The sequence below is a fragment of the Enhydra lutris genome, unplaced genomic scaffold (genome assembly GCF_002288905.1).
Source record: "Enhydra lutris kenyoni isolate GAN:26980312 unplaced genomic scaffold, ASM228890v2 scaffoldscaffold9, whole genome shotgun sequence".
Taxonomy (NCBI): Eukaryota; Metazoa; Chordata; class Mammalia; order Carnivora; family Mustelidae; genus Enhydra; species Enhydra lutris.
In genome coordinates this window covers 72,517,716-72,540,827 of record NW_019154093.1, presented here as the reverse complement: position 1 = coordinate 72,540,827, position 23,112 = coordinate 72,517,716, and the positions used below count along the sequence as shown (strand labels likewise).

The 23,112-nt window shown below is 37.4% G+C and overlaps 1 protein-coding gene across 1 annotated transcript in view; it reads left to right on the top strand.

The window, feature by feature from the left end:
• Positions 1–12,262, top strand: part of LOC111142937 (calcium-binding mitochondrial carrier protein SCaMC-1-like) — a 54,759-nt gene extending 42,497 nt beyond the window's left edge. The window contains 5 exon segments of the mRNA XM_022496298.1: positions 5,966–6,077; positions 8,507–8,521; positions 8,682–8,830; positions 10,812–10,962; positions 12,084–12,262. Of these exon segments, the coding sequence (XP_022352006.1) occupies positions 5,966–6,077; positions 8,507–8,521; positions 8,682–8,830; positions 10,812–10,962; positions 12,084–12,262 (606 nt within the window).
• Positions 12,263–23,112: the final 10,850 nt, after the last annotated feature.

The following is a 23,112-nucleotide window of genomic DNA, read 5'->3' as shown; positions in this document are numbered from 1 at the left end:
GCTGAAAAATGTTAAGCATCATTTGAGTTTTCAGTGAGTTGTAATCTTTTTCCTGGTGGAGAGTCCTGCCTGGATGTTGAGGACTGCTGACTAAGCAGGGCGGCAGTTGCTGAAAGCTGGAGTGGCTGTGGCAATTTCTTGAAATAAGACAGCAGTGAAGTTTGCCTCATTGGTTAACTCTTCCTTTCACAAACAATTTATCTGTAGCATGGGACGCTGTTTGCTAGCACTTTACCCACAGTAAACCTTTTTTCAAAATTGGAGTCAGTTCTCTCAAACCCTGCTGCTCCTGTATCAACTAAGTGTTGATACTAAGTCTAAATCCTTCATTGACATTTTAACAGTCTTCACAGCATCTTCACCAGAATTAAATTCCATCTCAAGAAACCACCTTTTTTGCTCATCTATCAAAAGAAGCTCTTTATCCATTGAAGTTTTATTATGAGATTGTAGCAATCCAGTCCCATTTTCAGGCTCCACTTCTAATTCTAGTTCTCTTACTGTTTCCACAATACCTGCAGCAACTGTCTCCACTGAAATCTGGAACCCCTTCTTCTACACTCCTGTTAATTTTGGCCTCTTCCCATGAATCATGAATGTTCTTAATGTCATCTAGAATGGTGAATATTTTCCCAAAGGTTTTCATTTTACTTTGTGCAGATTCATCAGAGATATCTATGATAGCAAGAGTTTCATGGCAACATCCCCTGCTGTAGACCTTAAGAACAGTCATCTTTGGGTCTTTCAACAAGGACTCCCTTCTTCTCTTAGGAACATAATCTACTAGTAGGTTCTCCAGTCTCATGATAAACTCCACTGTAATATTTCCACCTTCCTGCATCTACCTATTCTTTCCTCAACAATCTGCCAAGACTTCAGCATCATCACCTTGCTTACTATCAGCCAGAGCTATGCCTAAGCTTTAAAAAGCAGTTCCAGCACCACATTAGGATAGGTTTCAGGAGTCCTGTGCCATGGGAGAGTGCTCCACATCAATAAAGTCTTCCCTATCCAGCATTATATTCTATCCCTCAGATCCCCACCATTAGTACTCTTGTGACCCACTGTCACACTCCTCCTCTGGTTTCTTCCAGTCCATAATAACCAAGTCCTTGGGCTATCTGAGAATTAACTCTACATAAACTGTTGGCTAGAAGGCAGTCAGAGGTGGGGGGGTGGGCAGTGGACAGATTGTGAGAAGAGCAAACATCCTTTTGATAAGCAACTGCCTCTTTGAGGCGTTTGCATGCATGGCCTGGGTACAAAGAGAAGCTGCTCTGCTCTAGCAGTGAGAAGGGGACAACTTTTTGCCAAATTGGAAGGTGCTGGTGAATTTGGGAGCTCAAATTTCTTAGGCATATGCACCCAAATGTTCCCATCCCATGTGTCAGGATCCTACTCCTTCCCAGTGAGGGTCCTCACGTTAGCATAGGAGACCTTTTGAGGTTCTGTATTGTTTCCTTCATAACTCTGTTACCTTTACATTTATATCTTGGGCCTGATTTTTAGCAGTCTATGAGGATCTCTCAATGCTGCTATGAAGGTCTCACAGTGTTCATAATATGCTTAATGGTGAAAGTTAGATGACTTATAACCTTGACATTGTCTTCCTTCAAAGTTTCTAAGATAGTGAATTAGAATCAACCAACTCCACAATCTTTATAATTGTCCCCATGCTATTCAAGTATTAGGGCAACTGAATAATATAATACTTTTCTGTCTACAGGTACTCTATCCCAAGCCACTAGAACTATGAATTTTAGTAATTGTAATGCCACAGCATACCACAGATTATCATCATTCCATTTGCCAACTAAGATCCAATTGTTGTCAAGTGGCTGGTGAGTGATCCAGTTCTAACAACATTAGCAGACCTACTTTGTAGGACCACTTTTCAAAGAACCAGATTTTCATTTTGTTGATTTTCTCTGTTGATTTCCTATTTTCAATTTCATTAATTTCTGTTCTAGTTCTGTTTATATTTTTTCTTCTTATTTTTTTGGATTTAATTTGCTCTTTTTCTAATTTTCCAAGGTGGAAAGTGATTACTATTTATAAATATTTCTTTTTTTTAATATACATATTCAATGCTATGTATTTCCGTCTAAGTACTACTTTCCACTCCTTTGATAAATTGTCTTCATTTTCATGTAGTTCAAAATATTTTTAAACTTTTCTTGAGATTTCTTCGTTGACCTGTGTGTTATTTATTTATTTTTTATTTTTTTTAAAGATTTTATTTATTTATTTGACAGAGAGAGATCACAAGTAGGCAGAGAGGCAGGCAGAGAGAGTGAGAGGGAAGCAGGCTCCCTGCTGAGCAGAGAGCCCGATGCGGGGCTCGATCCCAGGACCCTGAGATCATGACCTGAGCCGAAGGCAGCAGCTTAACCCACTGAGCCACCCAGGCACCCCCTGTGTGTTATTTAGAAGTGTGTTTTTAAATCTCCACGTATTTTGGTATTTTTAAAAGATTATCTTTCTTTTACTGATTTCTAATTTTATTCCACTGTGGTCTCAGAGCAGCCATTGTATGCTTTCCATTCTTTTAAATTTGTTAAGGTGTGTGTTATGGCCCAGAATGTTGTCTTTCTTGTTGAATGTTCCATGTGAGCTTGAGAAAAATGTGTACTCTGCTATTGTTGGATGAAATAGTCTATGGACCCAGTTACATACAGTCAATTGGTGGTGGTGTCGAGTGCAGCTATGTCATTACTGATTTTTTTTTTTCTGGAACTGTCCATTTCTAATAGAGGATGCTGAAATCTCCAGCTATGATAGTGGATTCATCTGTTTCTTAAAAAAATTTTTTTTTATTTATTTGAGAGAGAGAGAGTGAAAGAGAGAAAGCACAAATGGGTAAGGGTCAGAGGGAGAAGCAGACTCCCTGCTGAGCAGGGAGCCCAGTTGCAGCTCTTGATCCTGGGACTCCTGGTTCATGACCTGAGCCGAAGGCGGACACTTAACCAACTGAGTCACCCAGGTGCCCCTGGATTCATCTATGTCTCTTTGTACTTCTATCAGTTTTGACCTCATGTAGTTTGATGGTCTGTTGCAAGGAACATATATGCTAAAGATTGTTATATCTCCTTAGATAATTAACCCCTTTATCAGTAGGTAATGCCTTCTTTAGCCTACCTAACTTTCCTTGGTTTAAAGTCTGCTCTGTCTAAAGTTAATATAGCTACTCACACTTTCTTTTGATTGAAGTCAACATGGTATATTTTTCCCTATTCATTTACATTTAACCTATATGTGTCTTAATCTCTAAAGTGGATTTCTTATAAATAACATATAAGTTGGGTGTTGTTTTTTGAGCCACTCTGACAATCTCTGGCTGTTAATTGGTACATGGGACCACTTTTGAAGTGATACCAATTACTTTAGTTTGGATCCCCCCCAAAAAGTCTGGGTACAGCTAGTTTATTTGTGAAGAAGCAGGAATGAGGAAGCAGGGGCAGTGAGACACAGAAGGAAGAAAAGTCAATACAAGGGTACATATGTGAGGTTTCAGTTATATGCAGTAGGGGCTTCTTTAAGGAACTTCTAGGATATGTACAGAATTATTCCCAGAATTATCTATCTGAAGGAAGAGAGCTGGGCCATTTATCTGCCAGTTTCTGTCCCATATTGTATGAAGATTGCTCTTAGGAGTTTAACTTCCCCAGACTTCTGAGCTGGACAGGCTCACACAGTTTCAGAGAAGGCTCTGAGTCAGAAAAGCAGAGAGATGGGATGATTTTTCTTTTGATGGGTTTCTGTCAGTGAAGTGAGTCTGTGAGTCTGCACAGAACTGTCCATATTTGATGTAGGGCTCTGGAAGGGTCTGCCATGGCTAGTGAAAGCCTGCTTAGGTTTGGGGCCTGAGAGTTGCTTTGGAGATCAATGGAACATAGGGTTTTATCGGCTTTGCTTATGGGTTTTCTAGCATACCATTCTTTCAAAAACTTCTTATACCACTTCTCTGTTTGTTTCCAGTCAATATCACGTGGATCAGCCATATCTAAAAATCTCTTCTCTGATGTTTTATTTTCCAGTTCCTGTGCTTAGTCATTCATCCTCTCTCTCATTTTTATAGTGGGCTACATTGGTGTCAACTAAAACAATAGGCTGAAATTAGATGACAACACCTGACTTTGTCAGCTGGGCAAGCTCTTTGGGACATCTAATTTCCTTCTGTTGGGGAACAGAGCAGGTGGCTTTTCCTACTTGGAAGCCCACCATTCTTGACTACTGAGCCAGGCTAAGAAAACTTCCTTAACAGAGCTCCATTTCCTTCCATTTCTGCTTGCAAATTGGCTTTGGAGAAGGCCCTATGGCTGAAAAACAGAGAGATGCATTAGGTCATGTGTTAATAGATCTTGCTAAAAGAAGCAAGGAGTGGGCAACACTGACCAACATTCTGAGGTTTTACAGTCAGTTTTCCTAGCACTTCAGGCTCAAAAAGCACACGATCTACCTTCCAAATTTCACAGCAGGCAGTTTTATCAAGCATTTCCACAAAGCATTAGAAAGATCATCATCTTCTCAGACTGCAGTATCTGTGTCCTAACAATAAAGCCAGTGTCACATATTTTAGGTTTAAGTTAATGGTAGTACCCTGTGTCTAGTAACAAATTCCTGTTCTTGTTTGGGTTCATCGTAAGCTGTTAAAACAAACAGATTCCAAAGTACAGTAGCTTAAATGAGATAGAGGCCAGTGGTCTAGAGTTAGTGGTACAGCTCTGCCATCTTCAAGATATGACTTCCGAGGTTGCTTCCATCTTTGTCATTCTTCAGGTGGAAGAAAGAGGAGTCTGGGGCAGGCCTCTTTAAAGAGATGTCAAAATTTGCATACTCAACTTCCTTTCATATCTTGCTGGCCAAAATTAGTCACTTAGCCACACAACCTAGCTCCAAGAAAGAGGCAGGAAATGTAGTTTGCAGCTGTGTCAACTCTGTTACTAAAAGGATGAAGACATTGGGTACAGGGAACATATAGCAATCTCTCATATTAACTGAATCAATCACACTTTTTTTTAAGATTTTATTTATTTATTCAACACAAAGAGAGAGATCACAAGCAGGCAGAGAGGCAGGCAGAGAGAGAGAGAGGAGGAAGCAGGCTTCCCGCCATGCAGAGAGCCCGATGCGGGGCTCGATCCCAGGACTCTGAGATCACGACCTGAGCCTAAGGCAGAGGCTTAACCCACTGAGCCACCCAGGCGCCCCTCAATCATACTTTTTGATGGAGAGGCACTGATTTGAGAGCTAGAGTTAGTTCATAGAGAATAGCTGAATTATATTGATGATAGGCCTCTAGAAAAGGCAAACAGGAAAATATCTTGCCTAGGAGGTAACAAGAGAATCAGTTTGCTAAGGCTGTCTTGGATCCTAAATGAGTTCCCAGTTTCAGTCTCCATGAAACTTGACTTACTTTAGTTCCTATGAAGCCTGACTTCTGTGCTGATATTTGTTTTCCTTATTTCTACGTGTGTTATTGCAGTAACCTCCCTGCTACTTAAGCTAACAAGAGCAACCCCTTGTTCCTTGTAAGGGAAAGAGCTTCTCACATTGTTACTATCTTGATTAACCTGTAACCAAATAATATTAAGTACCCTGCATATGTAAGACATGGAGTGAAAAAGAGATAACAGATACAGTCCCTGACTCCTTTTTTGTCATTTGCATGCTCTCTATGAAATAGCATATTCATGAGTATGCTTAAGTGATTTAATGTTGCTAACTCATTCTGTGGGTAAAAAATAAAGGAAAAAAGAGGCCAAATAGAGAAGTCTTACTTATTATCTCAGACAACTAATGGCATAAAAATTAAAATCAAGTATTCCTCTAGATGCTAATGTCAGGTATCTGGAATACTTTTTCAAATAATTCTATACTACTAATTAATGTTATAAACTTAGAAAAAATATATATATATTCGATTTCAGTAATATTATACATTTCAATACTTTTATTTATACAGTATAAGAATTGGCTAGGTTTTGATGGTGCTAAAGTAGAAATTATTGAGAGATTTATATCTGGCTCATTGGCTGGTGCAACTGCGCAGACCTGTATTTACCCCATGGAGGTATGTATTATTATAAAATTTTAAGTAAAGTAATACTTCCAGTGCAAAGTATAACTTTGAAAAAATATTTATTGAGGGGCGCCTGGGTGGCTCAGTGGGTTAAAGGCTCTGCCTTCAGCTCAGGTCATGATCTCAGGGTCCCAGGGTCGAGCCTTACATCGGGCTCTCTGCTCAGCTGGGAGCCTGCTTCCTTCTCTCTCTGCCTGCCTCTCTGCCTACTTGTGATCTCTGTCTGTGAAATAAATAAATAAAATCTATAAAAAATGTTTTAAAAAATTTATTTGAGAGAGAGTGAGGGGCGTGCAAGCCAGGGGGGGGGGGGGGGGGCAGGGGAAGGGCAGAGAGAGAGGGAAAAGGAGAGAAGCACATTCCCCACGGATCTGGACCGCACTCTGGGCTCAATCTCACAACCTTGATATCATGACCTGAGCCAAAATCAAGAATTGGGTGCCCAACTGACTGAGCCACTGAGTTGCCCCACAAACTATAACTTTCAAAATAAATGAAAATAGATCAGAATTTTATATAATAAACAGCTTATAGCTATAGGATTTAAATCTCGTACCAAGTGTTAATTGGCCCTTTTGTTTGTTTATTTGGGATCAAGGTAGTATTGTAGATGTATCAAGAAGATTAAAAAAAATCATTGCTTGCTTGCTTGATTGATAGAATCACTTAGTCATTAATCAGATCAAATCTGTATTGCACAGACACTAAGTTTAAGGTATTTTTCTAGATGCAAAGACAAATCAGACAGGCATTTTGGTCATGGAACTTATGGATTAGATGGGGAGATAAAACATGTATGTCAATAATGATCCAAAATAGAAAATATAAATTCTAGAAGAGAGGTCAATATGAGTGCTATCAAATTCAGAGGGGAGAAATTATTGCCAGCTAGGAGTTTCATGAAAGTCATGAATAGAATATGTGAGTGTGGCTTAGATTTTGGACATTCAGAGATAATGAGGAAGGCCTTTTAGGTGGAAATAATGACTTAAGCAAAGGAATGGTGGCAAAAGAGCAGATACTTAGGTTTGGACTGGATAATACCATGGATAATGGGTTGGGCCAGATCAGAAAGGCTCTTGAATGCAGTGTAAGAAATATAATTTCAATTTCTTAAAAAAAAAATAAGCCATCAAATACTTTGGAACCTGAAATATAATCTTGGTAAAGTTGTTTTAGAGTGAGAGAGACTAGAGAAATGAGATAACTACATACAAGAGATTGTATGAAGTGATAGTAAAGGCTTGAAGTACGATACTGACTAGAGGAAATGGACTCATGTTAGGTCTGTCTTGAGAGCTGACAGCCTGACGCAGAAAGGAAGAAGAGGGAGGAAGAGGGAAAGGAAGAAGGCAAATTTCTGTCTGGGTTGTGTGCTTGGGTGTTTAGAGTTACATCTGAGTTACATCTCTAATAGAATTTAAGAGTGGCGGAAGTAGCCCAGACTGTGAGAGAGTGATGAGTTCAGGTTTGTATGTATTTAATTTGAGTCGTTGGCAGATGACCACGTTATGATTTTCAGCAGGCAGTTGCAAATGTGATACCGAGATTTGAGAGGTTTCAAGTCTTGATGTGTCATCCGCAAAGAAGTGCTAGTTAAAGTCATGAAATTACTTAGAAAGAAAGTAGTGGGTTTGTTGTTGTTGTTTGTTTTGTTTTGTTTTGCTTTTTAATACTGAGAAGAAAAACTTTGAGAAGACTTAATTTAGGGAGTAAGTGGGGAAAAAAAACCTGCCAGGGAGTACACTGCCCTGGGGAGGGTGGAGAGTTTTGAGAATGAGATTATCCAAAGCATGGGGTGGTGCGGAGAAGTTCTTTAAAAAGCCTTCCAACTGATGACTCAGAGCCAGCTCCGTCAAGATACACAGTTTGCCCAATCAAGAAAAGTTCATGCTTTTTTTTTAAGTTGTGGCTGTTTTGGAGAACCATTTCTCAAAAGTATTTTTAGTGCTCCCTTAAATTAGATTAATGGAAATTAAGAGGACAAGGAGTAAGTTTCTATCAGGAGAATTGCACAGGAATGTTGATCACAGACAGACTACTGAAGCCTACTATTGCCTTCATAGTGCCTGTTATGTTACTACTTTATGAGCACGTTTAATCATATTAAATGATTATAGTTTATCCACCTCACTGTTACAATAGTTCCTACAGTATGTATTTTAAGTATATACAGAATGTTATTTTTCATATTGCTTCTTCACTTTAACATGACCATACATATATATTTTTAAGTTGGAATTTGGCTGTAGTTGCTTTATTTTGAGGCAACAATGTTATCTCAAGTGAGTTTGTTTTATAGTATGTTGCCTTATAGCACATTAAATGAGTTTGAGCAGATGTTATCAATTAAAACCACAGTGATTCATTACATTTTCCTGTTTAAATAATTTTTAAAAACTGTACTATGTTAGCTGTTTATAGTTAAAAGCCAGTTAGGGAAAAGCTAAAATTATATTTAAGATTACTTTCCTTTTTGATTTCTATGATAATTACTAAACATTGTATATAATGCAGTTTTCTGTATTGCTAGATGAGTTGAGTGAATCTGATCAATATATTTTTATAATATTCTTCACATTTAGGTTCTAAAACTGGACTCTAGGTAAAACTGGACAGTATTCAGGGATCATTGATTGTGGCAAGAAGCTTCTGAAGGAAGAAAGTGTCAGAACATTTTTCAAAGGTTATATTCCTAACTTCCTAGGCATTCTACCTTATGCAGGCATAGATTTTGCTGTTTATGAGGTGAGTTTATTCTCATAATATGACATTATGTGTTAGAAAATTTGACATAATAATAGTATTCATTCTAAAAATCTAGTTGTAAGTCACTTTACATGAAGTAGTTTCTGACCAAGAAGTCTGGTTGAGTTGAATGGTTTTATTTGGCTCTCATTTTATACCTTAATTGTCTAGTATTGTAATAATAACTTTTTGGTTGGTATTTTGTGTGAATTAGGTTTTACTGATAATATTTATAGACTTAAATGCTGATATGGTGGTTCTCAACTCTGGATGCATATCAGAATCGCCTGTATGTAGATATGCAAAAAAATAAGGCTCCTGGGCTACCTGTCCTTCTTCCCCTCCTTACCCCGCCCCTTGTATGCATGCTCAATCTCTCTCTTTCTAAATTAATAAATGAATAAATCTTTTTAAAAAAGATTCTTGGGCTACATCTTAGAAATTCTGATTTAATTATTCTGGGAGGAAGCCCAAGATTTAGGTTTTTTACTCTCTAGAGAAATCTGATGTACAGTTAAGATTGAGAAAGCTTAGACGTTACTGCCCAGTTGTGAAAATGAGAATTGAAGAGGAGGAGTCCTTGGGGGCTATTGGGGAAGAGGCAGTGTGGAGATAGGGAAAATATCCTAATAGTGTAGTGCTTACTGATCAGGCAGTAATAATTCCAAGTTATTCCCCTTCTCACCAATCATTTCATTTTTATGATCATACATATGTTTTAGGCAAACTATTTTAACAATGTATAACATTTGTCATAAAAACCAGGTGAAAGTACATGACTAGTACCACTTAAATTCATTCTCAGTGCAAGAAGGACAGCTCTCTAGCTATAGGCCCAATGGTATTTTTGGCAAGTGGTATCACAATCGTATGAAAGATAGCCATTTTTTTTTTTTTAGGACTTAAAAATGCATATATCTTTTATAGATGTTTAAAGAATTGAATAACATAGTAGGTATTTCTTTTCTTCTTTTTGCTTGCTTTTGTAGTCACATTAAAATAAATTCGTTCCTGCTGTTTATCTTGGGCTCCCTCCATTCTTTTATTTCTTCAGTTCAATATCTTTTGCTTTCTCATCGGAGTAAGAGTGATGTTACACATTTCTCTTTTTACCATTGCATGACTAATAATTGCGCTGAGTAAAGACATTTTGAAATATATTTTTTCAAAAGCATCACATTATATATTTCATCGTAATTGTCTCAATATATAATGGTAAAGCTGTAACCTTTGGTAAATGAACAGTCCTAAAAGCATTTAGTGATCTTTTAACCCACTATTTTGAAATAATCTCCTCTAGCCACTTTTATTCAAGGAAAAGCAAATTTGGAAAGATGAATCTCTCTTAAAAGTTCAGAAAATGTAGTTTTATTAGCCTAAAGTGGATTATGCAGTCTTCTCTATATTATTCTGTTTAATCCCTCTGAGAATCTCCAGAATTTTGCTTGGGTCTTTGAATGTCATTACAAACCAAAACAACTAGGCAAAATACAACAAATAAAACCAAAGAAAACAAAAGCACACAGAGAGATGCGAAACATAGGAGAACTCAAACTAAGGTTGTCTGAATACATTTTTTTGAAAACATCTGTGTGCCCTGTCCCTCATAGGGCAGTATGCGGGTAACCACCTCTGTACATGGAGTTGCAACAATTTCTTGTAAAGATTTTGGAGAGAACAGTTATAAAAATCAAGCGGTTAAGCTTGACTCTTATTTATCAGTGTTATCACTTGATAACTCAGTTTCTCTGAATTAGTTCCTCATTTATAAAATGTGTAAAGTGGAGATGACAATATGGATTTGTCAAGTTTCTGTAGGGATTTAGTGAGATAACGTCTATGAATTTATGACAATGCTCAGTGTAATTCTGGAATCAAGAAGCTACTCAATACATTTATTGAAATTGAGTGAGCAGGGGACTTTATTCTACTTAGACTTGCATAGTGGTTAAAGGATATTTACTACTCTCTTCTCTGCCAGCTGTTGAAGAATTATTGGCTAGAACATCACGCAGGAGAGTCTACAGACCCTGGGATAAGGATTTTGCTGGGATGTAGTACATTGTCTCACACATGTGCTCAGATAGCCACCTTCCCTCTGACCTTTATCAGAACTCGCATGCAGGTTCAAGGTGAGTTGTTTTTTTTTTTTAATGAAGTAATAAGTTAAAAGGTGGTTAAGAATAACTTTAATGAAGTATGAATAAAAATTAAGTTAAAAAACAGTTTAAAATAACTAAAGTTATTTTAAATGAGTAGAAATTAATGATTTTAAAAAATAGAAAAACTGGACAATTGATAAATCAAAAGCAGACTCTGATTTTTAAGGCACACATCTTGAATTTATTGTTTTATTATAGAGCCTTTTGTTAATTTTAGATTTTATTTCTTCTCCAAAGTTCTGCTTGGGACTTCATACATTTCCTTCAGTTATTAATGATCTCTTTAAGGAGTTTATAATTAGGAAATACCATGACAAACAATAGAAAAGATTTTGCTTTCTTCAAACTAAGTCAACAGTTACTCAATGTGAACACGCAGTTTCCCCTCTAGTTCTGCTCTCATTGTTATATTCTGCATCAGGAACGTAATACATTTGTGGAATTGAAATTGTATTGCAATCCCCCTAGTAAGGAGATATTAGGCAGAAGGGAGGGTATCTGTTCTGTTCTCTCAAGTGAAAGGTTAGAAATTTAGATTTTAAGAAAATACCTTTATCACCTTTCAAGAAGAGGGGAAAAAAAACCTTACATAATTCTTTTATTATCTTCCTTAGCAAATTATTTAAGGAGTTTTGTGGTGATATTCTCTTACATTTTCTCCTCTTTTTAGTAATATTTTTAGATTTAATTTATATTGCAATCCAGGTGGGGAATCTCTGTATCCATTCCATCATCAACCCATTGCCCTATCCAAGTATTTGTGTCATACACATTTCCAAATGCTCCTTTGTATTTTATATGTGTTTTTCAGTATGGTAACCACTAGTGACACATGGCTATCAGACACTTGAAATGTTGCTAATTCAATTAAGAAACTAAATTTTTAGTTTTACTTAATTTTACATAACTTAAATTTGAATAGACACAAGTGCCTAGTGGCTATATTGGACAGCACAAGACCATTCTATATGTAGGGAGAGAGTAATATTCTAAAGTAATTTTAGCCTCTGTAATTCTCATAAATCATTGGACTATCTTAATGTACAAAGACTGAATATTGAATTACACTGATTTTTTTTTTCAATTTATAGCACTGGAAGAAAAAGAAACAACAACTTCTATGATTCATCTCATTCAAGAGATACATAACAACGAAGGAAAAAGGGGATTTTTCAGGGGTCTTACCACAAATATCATAAAGGTGCTTCCCTCAGTAGGCATTAGCTGTGTAGTTTATGAAATAGTGGGACAACATTTGGGATTAATTTAAAAGTGAAATATCAGGGGCTCCTGGGTGGCTCAGTGGGTTAAGCCTCTGCCTTCAGCTCAGGTCATGATCCCAGGGTCATGGGATCGAGCCCTGCATCAGGCTCGGCAGGGAACCTGCTTCCTCCCTCTCTCTCTCTCTCTGCCTCTCTGCCTACTTGTGATCTCCGTTTGTCAAATAAATAAATAAAATCTTAAAAAAAAAAGTGAAATATCAAATTGTTGTCATTACCAAAATCACTTAACTGTAAGATAATACCTGACTTATAAAGAGAAATTTGTCTTTTCCTAAAAGGAAAGACATATCAAATAATTGTTAAAACATTTTTTCTTTATTTCTAATACACAATTTATAAATTAAATAATCATTTTAGTAAAGTTCTTTAATAATATAAAATCCTTGATAGCTGCAGAATTCCATTTACACTTCCCACTACTCTCCCTTGAATCCTAACTTGAAACTTCTTTTTATTGGGTTTGGATATACCATGGTAACATTATAAAATATTTGGTCAGTTGTAGCTGCTTGTGTTAACCTTTTTCTATTTAAATAATTTTTTGAAAAGCTGAGCTTGATAATGTTTTATACACTAAAACAAAAATCACTGCACTTAAAATCGATGTTACAGCCAATGATCACAATTTCTCCTTTTTAAGCAAAATGGAACATTGGTTTCCTAATTTCTTCACTGTTCCTTCTATCAGATTGTGGGCAGAATAATGATAACATGATAACCTCTTTCTTCTCTGGCTACTTTATTTGTAAATATAAACATTGTTGGTTCATTTTTATTCTTGATATTTTTGGCTGTTATAGGCAAGTCAATATTGAGAACAAATCAGCACTGGACAAATTTTTGTTTTATCTTCTGATTGAAAAAAATTTGAAAGGAAGAATTTTAAATATTAAATCCATTATTTCATACTTGTTGAAGCAATTCTTTTTTTTAATGTTCAGTTAGCCACTGTATAGTACATAATTAGTTTTTGATGTGGTGTTCATTGATTCATTTGTTAAGTATAATACCCAGTGCTCATCACAGCATGTGCCCACCTCAAAACCCATCACTCTGCTACCCCCTCTTCCCACCCTCCTTCCTTCTGAAATGCCCAGATTGTTTCTTGGTGTCCATAGTCTCTCATGGTTCATCTCCCTCTCTGATTTCTCCCCCTTTGGATTTCCCTCCCTTCCCCTATGGTGGTCTATGCTATTGATTATGTTCCACATATGAGTGAAACCATATGATAATTGTCTTTTTCTGCTTGACTTATTTCACTTAGCATAATCCCCTCCAGTTCCATCCATGTCGATGTAAATGATGGGTATTCATCATTTCTGATGGCTGAATAATATTCCATTGTATATATGAACCACATCTTCTTTATCCATTCATCTGTTGAAGGGCATCTTGGCTCCTTCTACAGTTTGACTATTGTGGACATTGCTGCTATGAACATTGGGGTACATGTGCCCCTTCTTTTCACTATGTCTGTATCTTTGGGGTAAATACCCAGTAGTACAGTTGCTGGGTCATAGGGTAGCTTTATTCTTAACATCTTGAGGAACCTCCATACTGTTTTCCAGAGTGGCTACACCAGCGTGCATTCCCACCAACAGTGTAAGAGGGTTCTCCTTCTTCCACATCCTCACCAACATTTTGTGCTTCCTGTTTTGTTAATTTTTGCCATTCTAACTCGTGTAAGGTAGTATCTCATTGTGGTTTTGATTTGTATTTTCCTGATGGCTAGTGATGTTGAACATTTTTTCTCATGTGTCTGTTAGCCATTTGTATGTCTTTTTTGGGGAAGTGTCTGTTCATGTCTTCGCCCATTTTTTGACTGGGTTATTTAGTTTTTTAAGTGTTGAGTTTGAGAAGTTCTTTACAGATCTTGGATATCAGCCTTTTATCAGCAGTCATTTGCAAGTATCTTCTCCCATTCCAGCTGCCTCTTAGTTTTGTTGACCGTTTCCTTTGCTGTGCAGAAGCTTTTGATCTTGATGAAGTCCCAAAAGTTCACTTTTGCTTTTTTTTCACTTGCTTTGAAGACGTGCCTTGAAATAATTTACTGTGGCAAATGTCGAAGAGGTGACTGCCTCTATGTCTTCCTGTAGGATTTTTTTTTAAAGATTTTTATCTATTTATTTGACAGAGAGAGATCACAAGCAGGCAGAGAGGCAGGCAGAGAGAGAGACGGAGAAGCAGGCTCCCTGCGGAGCAGAGAGCCCGATGCGGGGCCCTATCCCAGGACCCCGAGATCATGACCTGAGCCGAAGGCAGAGGCCTAACCCACTGAGCCACCCAGGCGCCCTTCCTGTAGGATTTTGATGGATGCCTGTCTCACAGTTTTGAGTTTATCTTTGTGTATGGTGTAAGGGAATGATCCAGTTTTATTCTTCTGTATGTAGCTGTCTAATTTTCCCAGCACAACTTATGGAAGAGATAGTCTTTTCTCCATTGAATATTTTTTCCTGATTTGTCAATGATTAGTTGACCATAGAGTTGAGGGTCCATTTCTGGAGTCTGTATTCTGTTTCATTGGTCTATGTGTCCGTTTTTGTGCCAATACCATGCTGTCTTGGTGATCACAGCTTTGTAATATAGCTTGAAGTCAGGCAATGTGATGCCACCAGCATTGGTTTCCTTTTCTATCATTCCTTTTGTGATTCACCATCTTTTCTGGTTCCATACAAATTTTAGGATTTTTTTGTTCCAGTTCTTTGAAAAATGCCAATGGTATTTTAAAAGGGATGGCACTAAGTGTAAATTGTTCTGGGTGGTACAGACATTTTAACAATGTTTATTCTTCCAGTCCATGAGCATGGAATATTTTTCCATCTTTTTGTGTCTTCCTCTATTTCTTTCATAAATGTTCTGTAGTTTCTAGAGTATAGATCTTTTACCTCTTTAATTAGGTTTATTCCTAGGTATCATATGGTTTTTGTTGCTATTGTAAATGGAATTGATTCCTTAATTTCTCTTTCTACAGTTACATTGTTAGTGTTTAGAAAAACAACTAATTTCTGTGCATTATTTTGTATCCTGCCACATTGCTGAATTGCTGTATGAGTTCTAGTCATTTGGGGGTGGAGTCTTTTGGGTTTTCTACATAAAATATCATGTCATCAATGAAGAGGGAGAGTGTGACTTCTTCTTTGCCAATTTGGATGATTTTTATTTCTTTTTGTTGTCTGATTGCTGAGGCTAGGACTTCTAGTACTATGTTGAACAATAATAGTAAGAGTGGACATCCCTGTCATGTTCCTGATCTTAAGGGAAAAGATCTCAGCTTTCCCCATTGATAATGATATTTGCTGTGGACTTTTCATAGATGATTTTTATGATATTGAGGAATGTTCCCTCTATCCCTATACTCTGAAAAGTTTTAATCAGGAATCAATGTTGTATTTTGTCTTTTTCTTTTCTGCATCAATTGAGAGGATCATATGGTTCTTGTCTTTTCTTTTATTGATTGTTCAAAATGAGTTTTTTGTACACAGCATATGGATGGGTCCTGTCTTTGTATCCAATCTGCAACCTTGTGCCATTTCATGGGAACATTTAGGCACTTCACTTTGAGGGTTACTACTGAAAGATATGTGTTTATTGCCCTTGTATTGTTTGTACAGTCCCTGTTTCTATGGATTGTCTCTGTAAATTTCTGGTCTGTATTCTCCCCCATTCTGGGGTCTTTCTTCTTTTATAGAATCCTCTTAGTATTTCTTGCAGGGCTGGCTTGGTCACATATTCTTTCAGTTTCTGCTGGACTTGGAAGCTCTTTATCTTTTCTTCTGTTCTGAATGACAACTTTGCTGGATAAAATATTCTTGGCTGCATGTTCTCATTTAGTACCCTGAATATATCTTGCCAGCCCTTTCTGTCTTGCCAGGTCTCTGTGGATGGGTCAGACATTATTCTGTATGTAAGGAATCTCTTTCCACTAACTGCCCTTAGGACGGCTTCCTTGGTTCTAAGATTTGCAAGTTTTACTATTACATGGAGGGCGTTGGTCTGATCTCTTTGATCTTGGGAGGCTTCCGCTCTGGCTCTAGGACATGAATGCCCATCTCATTCCACAGATTAGGGACGTTCTCAGCTATGATTTGCTCAACTATATCTTTTAGTGCTCTCTCTCTCCACCCCCTCAATGAACCTAATAATTCTGACATTGGAATGTTTCATGGTGTCGTTGATTTCTCTAAGTCTGTTCTCATGGAATTTAAGTTGTTTGTTCCAGGCCTCCTCCTATTCCTTCCTTTCTATCAGTTTATCTTCTAGATCATTAATTCATTCTTCTGCCTCATTTACCCTAGCTGTTAAGGTATCTAGTTTAGACTGCATCTCATTCATAGCATTTTTAAGTTTGGCCTGATTAGTTGTCATTTCTTGCCTTAGAGATTCTATGTCGCCATTAATGGTTTCCTCAAGCCTAGCTATTGTCTTCATAATTGTTACCCTGAAGTCATCAGACATCCATATCCATTAGGTCTGTGGGAGAGGCCATTGTCTTTGGTTCTGTCATTATTGGGAGTTCCTCCTCCTAGTCATTCTGTTGAGTGGTGGTTGAGGAGAGGTATGGTGTTGAAAATATCAACCATAATCCAGGCAAGGTGCACTCTGGGAAAATTCAGAGCAATTGGAAGCCACCACCAAAAAAAAAACAAAAACAAAAACAAACAAACAAAAAAAAACGCCAGCCAAAATGAAACCCAAGAATAAGATTTATAAGGCTCAAAAAGGGAGGGAGATGGTGAGGGGAGGGGAGCTCAGTAGGATGTTTCAGTTTTTCCTGGTGTATTTTGTTCTCTTTGTTAGAGAGCACTGCTTCCAAGAGTTACAGGGAGATTAAAACTGGTGTGTGTGTGTGTGTGTGTGTGTGTGTATACACACATGTATATATATATATATATATATATATATATATATATGTAAAGGTAGTATTGAATAGGGGGAAAAGGACCACATTGAAACATATCTATCTATCTATATATATATATAAAGAAAAAGAAAATAAAAGTATAGGTATGAAAAAGTATAAGTTAAAAAGTTACTATGGAATGTGCTGTATGAAACATCTAGTTGAAATGATAAGTAGGTAACGACTGAGCCACCCAGGTGCCCCTGTTATTTTCTTTTTACCTACTTAAGCATCTGCCTTTGGCTCAGGTCATGATCCCGGGGTCCTGGGATGGAGTCCCACATCGGATGACTGCCCCAGACCCGGCATTTTCCCCTTAAGTTCCTGGATTCTGTTTGAGCTCTTCCTGTCCCGCCACCACTGCTCTATAAGCCATCACTGGTCCCCAGGTGTAGGGGCTTTTGCACTGGGGTATTACTTTCCAGGGCCTAGCTTCTGGTGCCTCCCTCCCCCTTCTGCTTATCCTCTGGCATCTGTCCATGCAATCACAACTTCATCCTTTGTACCTCTTGATTGATGATCCTCTGCCCCATAGAGATCCAGACGTATATAATCTTACATCTCAGACTGATTTCATGGGTGTTCAGAATGGCTTGGTAGATATCTAGCTAAATTCAGGGAACCGGTTGAAACAAAGTCCCCCACTCCTCCACCATCTTGCCCCTTTCTGTCAAAGGAATTCTTACTTCAGCTTATGGATTGATTGAGTCAGCCCTTGGAAATCTTAAATATTTCTCTGCACTTTTATGAGAAAATGAATCCTGTTCTCTGCTGGAATTAAATGAGAGTGTGGTGAGGTGATAGTAATGGGCTGGGTTGGCCACAACAGGCTTCAAATGAGGAATGGCCTTGCTAAACTGACTCAAGTGCAGGCTTTAAATCTTGGCCTTGCTGATCCCAAAATTTTACTTTACTAAAATTTCCTCAAGATGATCAGTTTCTTGGTGATTAATTAAAATCACAAGATTGAGACATATATCACAATGCAAAGTTATTAATTTACAGTGAAGCTTAATACTTCCCACTCACCAGAATACTTTCATCCCTTCTCCAGGGCACACTGTTTGCTGGTATCAGGGTACCTGGGAAACCAAATAAGTCATGAGAAGATTGATATGAAATTAGGACAAAGAGAGGAATGTTTTACTCAGACCTATCCCAGTTAAGGTAGGAAAGGTGGAACCTTGTGTACAAAGAAGAGTAGTTGAGGCATGAAGTGTAAGAGAGGAGAGGATTGTGGAACTTTAGCTAAACTAAGCCACAGATCACCAGAGGGGAAGAAGGCAAATCTCATGTGAAGTCCAGGAGTAGGTGTGTAAGAAACTTGAGTAATTGTGGTAGTTGTTTGGATAGACTTTCACAATGCATTCAAATTGATGAGATCGTTTGAATAGTAACACAGACATGGCAGGGTGGTGGTGGGGTTCGTGTAATAGTAGGGAAATGACAAGTAGCCTGGTCATTTTGAAATGTGTGGTGTATAGAAATATACAGTGAGACAATGAGGCTACTGCTATTGGCCGATACTAGGTCATAGAGAGCTGTGAGTTACATATGCTAATGACATGCTCTGGTGTAAGAAGATAACTGACAACAGAAGAAAACCATTGACAAAGGAGATAATAGAGCCAGTGAGACCAGTTAGGATAGGATGTTATTTCCATAGCTGTAATTATAAAATGCTGGCTTCTGAGTAAGGGCTTCTTTTAGAGTAGTAGATCCAATTATTTTATCAGAAGTCAAAATCCAATTTATTTTATTAAGTTCCTGCTATGTGCCAGAAATTATTTCAAGACACTTTTAAAGGTTCTCTTGCTTAATTCTAACAGAAAGTTGAGATTATTATTTTTTTATTATTAACATGTAATGTACTATTTGTTTAGGGAGTACAGGTTTGTGATTCATTAGTCTTACATAATGCACAGCATTCAACACAACACATAGCCTCCTCAATGTCCATCACCCAGCCACTCCATCATTCATCCCCCTCCCCTCTAGCAACCCTCAGTTTTTTTCCTGAGATTGAGAGTCTCTTAAGGTTTGTCTCTCTCTCTGGTTTTGTCTTGTTTCATTTTTTTCCTCTCTTCCCCTATGATTCTCTACCTTGTTTCTCAAATTCTATGTATCAGTGAGGGCATATGATAATTGTCTTTCTCTGATTGACTTATTTTGGTTAGCATAATACCCTCTAGTACCATCCATGTTGTTACAAGAGATTTTTTTTAAATTTTTGTTCAGTTTTTGTAAACTAACCAAACCCAACAGTTCACCCCTTTCTCCTACCCCATGTCCTCCCTCTTGTAACCACCAATCTATTCTCTATATCTCTAAGCTTGTGTGTATGTTTTAGGTTCCACATATGAGAGAGATCATATAGTATTTGTCTTTGTCTTACTTATTTCACTTGGCATAATGCCTTTGAGGTCCATCAGTGTTGTCACAGATGGCCAGATTTCATTCTTTTTTATAGCTGAATAATATTCCATTGTATATATATACCACAATTTCTTTATCCATTCATCCATTGATAGACACTTAGGATGTTTCTGTATCTTGGATATTGTAAATAAGACTGCAATAAACATGGGGAGTATATATTTTTTTATTTAGTATTTATGTTTTCTTTGAATAAATGCCTGGAAGTAGAATTGCTGGATCATATAGGTAGTTCTACTTTTAATTTTTTGAGGAAACTTCCATAAAGTTTATACAAATTTACATTTCACTAATGGTGCACAAAAATTCCTTTTTCTCCAAACCTCAACAAAACTTGTTACATATTGTCTTTTTGATACTAGCAATTCTGTTAGGTTTGAGGTGATATCTCATTGAGGTTTGGGTTTGCATTTCCCTGATGATTAATGATGTTGAGGGCTTTCACATACCTTTTGACATCTACATGTCTTCTTTGAGAAAATGTCTATTCAGATCTTCCACTTTTTAAAAGATTTATTTATTTATTTTAGAGAGAGAGAACAAGTGAGCATGTGGCAGGGAGGGGCAGAGGGAGAGAATGTTCAAGCAGACTCACTGCTGAGCATGATGCCCAACTTGGGGCTCAATCTCACGACCCATGTGATTGTGACCTGAGCTGAAACCTGGCTTAACTGACTGAGCCACCAGGGGCCACTGAAATAGATCATATACCTTAATGTAAAAGTGGGAACACTACTATTCAAAGTATTGTGTATTTAAGTAAGATACTATTTTCACCTCTCATATTGAGAAAGTTTATAATATTCTAATACCCAGTACTTGCACTTTTTAATTAAATAAAGCAATAAATAAATAAATAAAGCACTCTCATATACTACCTGTGGAAGTGGGAATTAATTCAAACTTACTGGGGGGCAATTTAATAATACTTATTAAAAATCATGTATCTAAAAGATTTTAAAAAAACATGTATCTACTAGGGTGTTTATATTTTCCATTGTTTGTAATAACAAAGAATTGTAATAAATACATTTAACACAAAATTTTAGTTTAAATCTAACACAATACAACATACTTTTAAAAAAGATTTTGTTCTTATTTATTTGAGAGAGAGATAGTGAGAGACAGCCTAAGCAAAGGGGGAGAGGGAGAAGCAGACCCCATGCTGAGTGCAGAGGCCCATCTGGGCTTGATCCCAGCAACCTGAGATCATGACCTGAGCTGAAGGAAGATGCTTAACCCACTGCACCATCCAGGCGCCCCTTAACACAGTACAATATTAAGCAGTTCTTTGAAGTGTTATGGGAAAGAGAGAGGTTACCATATCTAAATGAAATTTCTGGACAGTGAGCTCATGAGTATTTTGTTCTTTGTGATCTTCTTTATTTTTCGTACAATAAATATGTAACAGTTTTGTAATCAGAAATGAAATTACAAAGGTCATTTAAAAATAGTGAAAGAAATTATAAAGGAGAGAATTTTTTTTTTAAAGATTTTATTTTTTAAACTAATTTCTGTATCCAGTGTGGGGTTTAAACCTACAACCCTGAAATCAAGAGTTGCACACTCCACCAACTGAGCCAGCCTGGTGCCCCTATAAAGGAGAGAATTTTAAGATAGCTGAAAAAATTCCAATGCAACACAGTTAGCTAATGAAGCTCCCTTGTTTTTAAAATTGAAAGCCTTAAACATAATTTAAATGGAATAAAAATGTAAGAATAAAATAGGCATAATTTGTTTATTTATTTGTTTATTATTTTAATTTTTTTAGAGGGCATAGGGCAGAGGGAGAGGGAAGGAGAATATTAGGCAGGCTCCGCACCCAGTGCAGAGCCTGATGCAGGGCTCGATCTCATAACACTGAGATCATGACTTGAGTGGAAATCACGAGTTGGACACTTAACTGACTGAGCCACCCAGACACCCCTAATCCATTTTTTAAAACTTAGTAATTTTATAATAGTTGGTTATTGGTCATCATGTCTCTCTTATAAATAACCTCTGTTCTCCTAGGAAGAGGAGGGTAATAACTCAAGGAAAGCTGAAGGGTTCATAAGGTCGTATGTTTACTCATCCTCTCAGGTCACACAAGCTACCAGGGAGGATGTTGCAGGATATTGTGTGGGCAGCAGGAAGTTCTTCTGAGATTTAACAAACAAATTTGGCCAAGGAAAATTCAAACAGGTCTACATTGTGGCCAACCTTACTTAGTCCATTCATTCATGTGCACTCTGCGTTACTGCAGCTAAGTCACGCTTAGATTGCTAATGATTTGTGTCACCCAAATACAGGTTTCTAATTTGATGATACAGTGAAAAAGAATGGTCTCCATTTTCTACTTTTAGTTTTTATTTGTGGCCATCTTAGGTTTTTAGACCAGTAAACTTATTTCTTTTAAAGTTTTATTTATTTGACGGGCGCCTGGGTGGCTCAGTGGGTTAAAGCCTCTGCCTTCCGCTCAGGTCATGATCCCAGTGTCCTGGGATAGAGCCCCGCATCGGGCTCTCTGCTCAGCAGGGATCCGTCATCCTCCTCTCTCTCTGCCTGCTTGTGATCTCTGTGTGTCAAATAAATAAATAAAATCTTTAAAAAAAAAAAAGATTTTATTTTTTTGACAGTGAGACACAGTGAGAGAGGGAGCACAAGGAGCACAAGCAGGGGGAGTGGGAGAGGGAGAAGGAGGCTTCCTGCCCAGCAGGAAACCTGATGCAGGGCTGTATCCCAGGACCCTGGGATCATGACCTGAACCGATGGCAGGTGCTTAATGACTGAGCTACCCAGGCACCCCAGTTCACTTAATTTTTAAGCAAACATTTCTGGTTTGAATTTTTTCAGAGAAGATATAATGGCTTTTAGTGTTGTAGTATATCCCAAACAATTTATCATGATGGTGTATGGTCCCAAACAAAATATGATTGCCTCCAATGTAATTCTTCTGTCTGCAGAGAAAGGGACAATAAGGTATATTGCTCCTCTCCTCCAATAATAATATTTTGGAATTAATGAAGTATTTTATAGTGTATTATCTCATGAGTCTTCAACTATCCTTCAGACAAAGACAGAGTAGGTATTATTAATCCAGTCTTGTCCATGAAGAAAACTAGAGATCAGAGATTTTAAGTAAGTTTGCTGGAAGTTAAAAATGTCTAAGAACATGGGAACTAGTTTAGTAAAGACATGCTTCCTGGGGCCAGATATATATGAATATGAATCCTGACCACCTTTTGGGAAAGTTACTTAATCTTGCTGATAGTTTTCACATAAGTTGAAAAGGGGTATTGTTATGAGACTTAAATGGGAATAATACATGTAGCTTATACAGAATTTAGGACGTGTCTCTAACAGCTGTCTCCATTCATTTCTCTTAAATATCTCTATATTCACTGAGACCCTTACAGCTGACTATTTTAAGCATGAAGCATAACTTAGGGGATGAATTACTAGGCCATTTTTAAATGTGTTTCCCAGAGTCACTTGGGCTTTATTTTGTGTGGGGCTGGT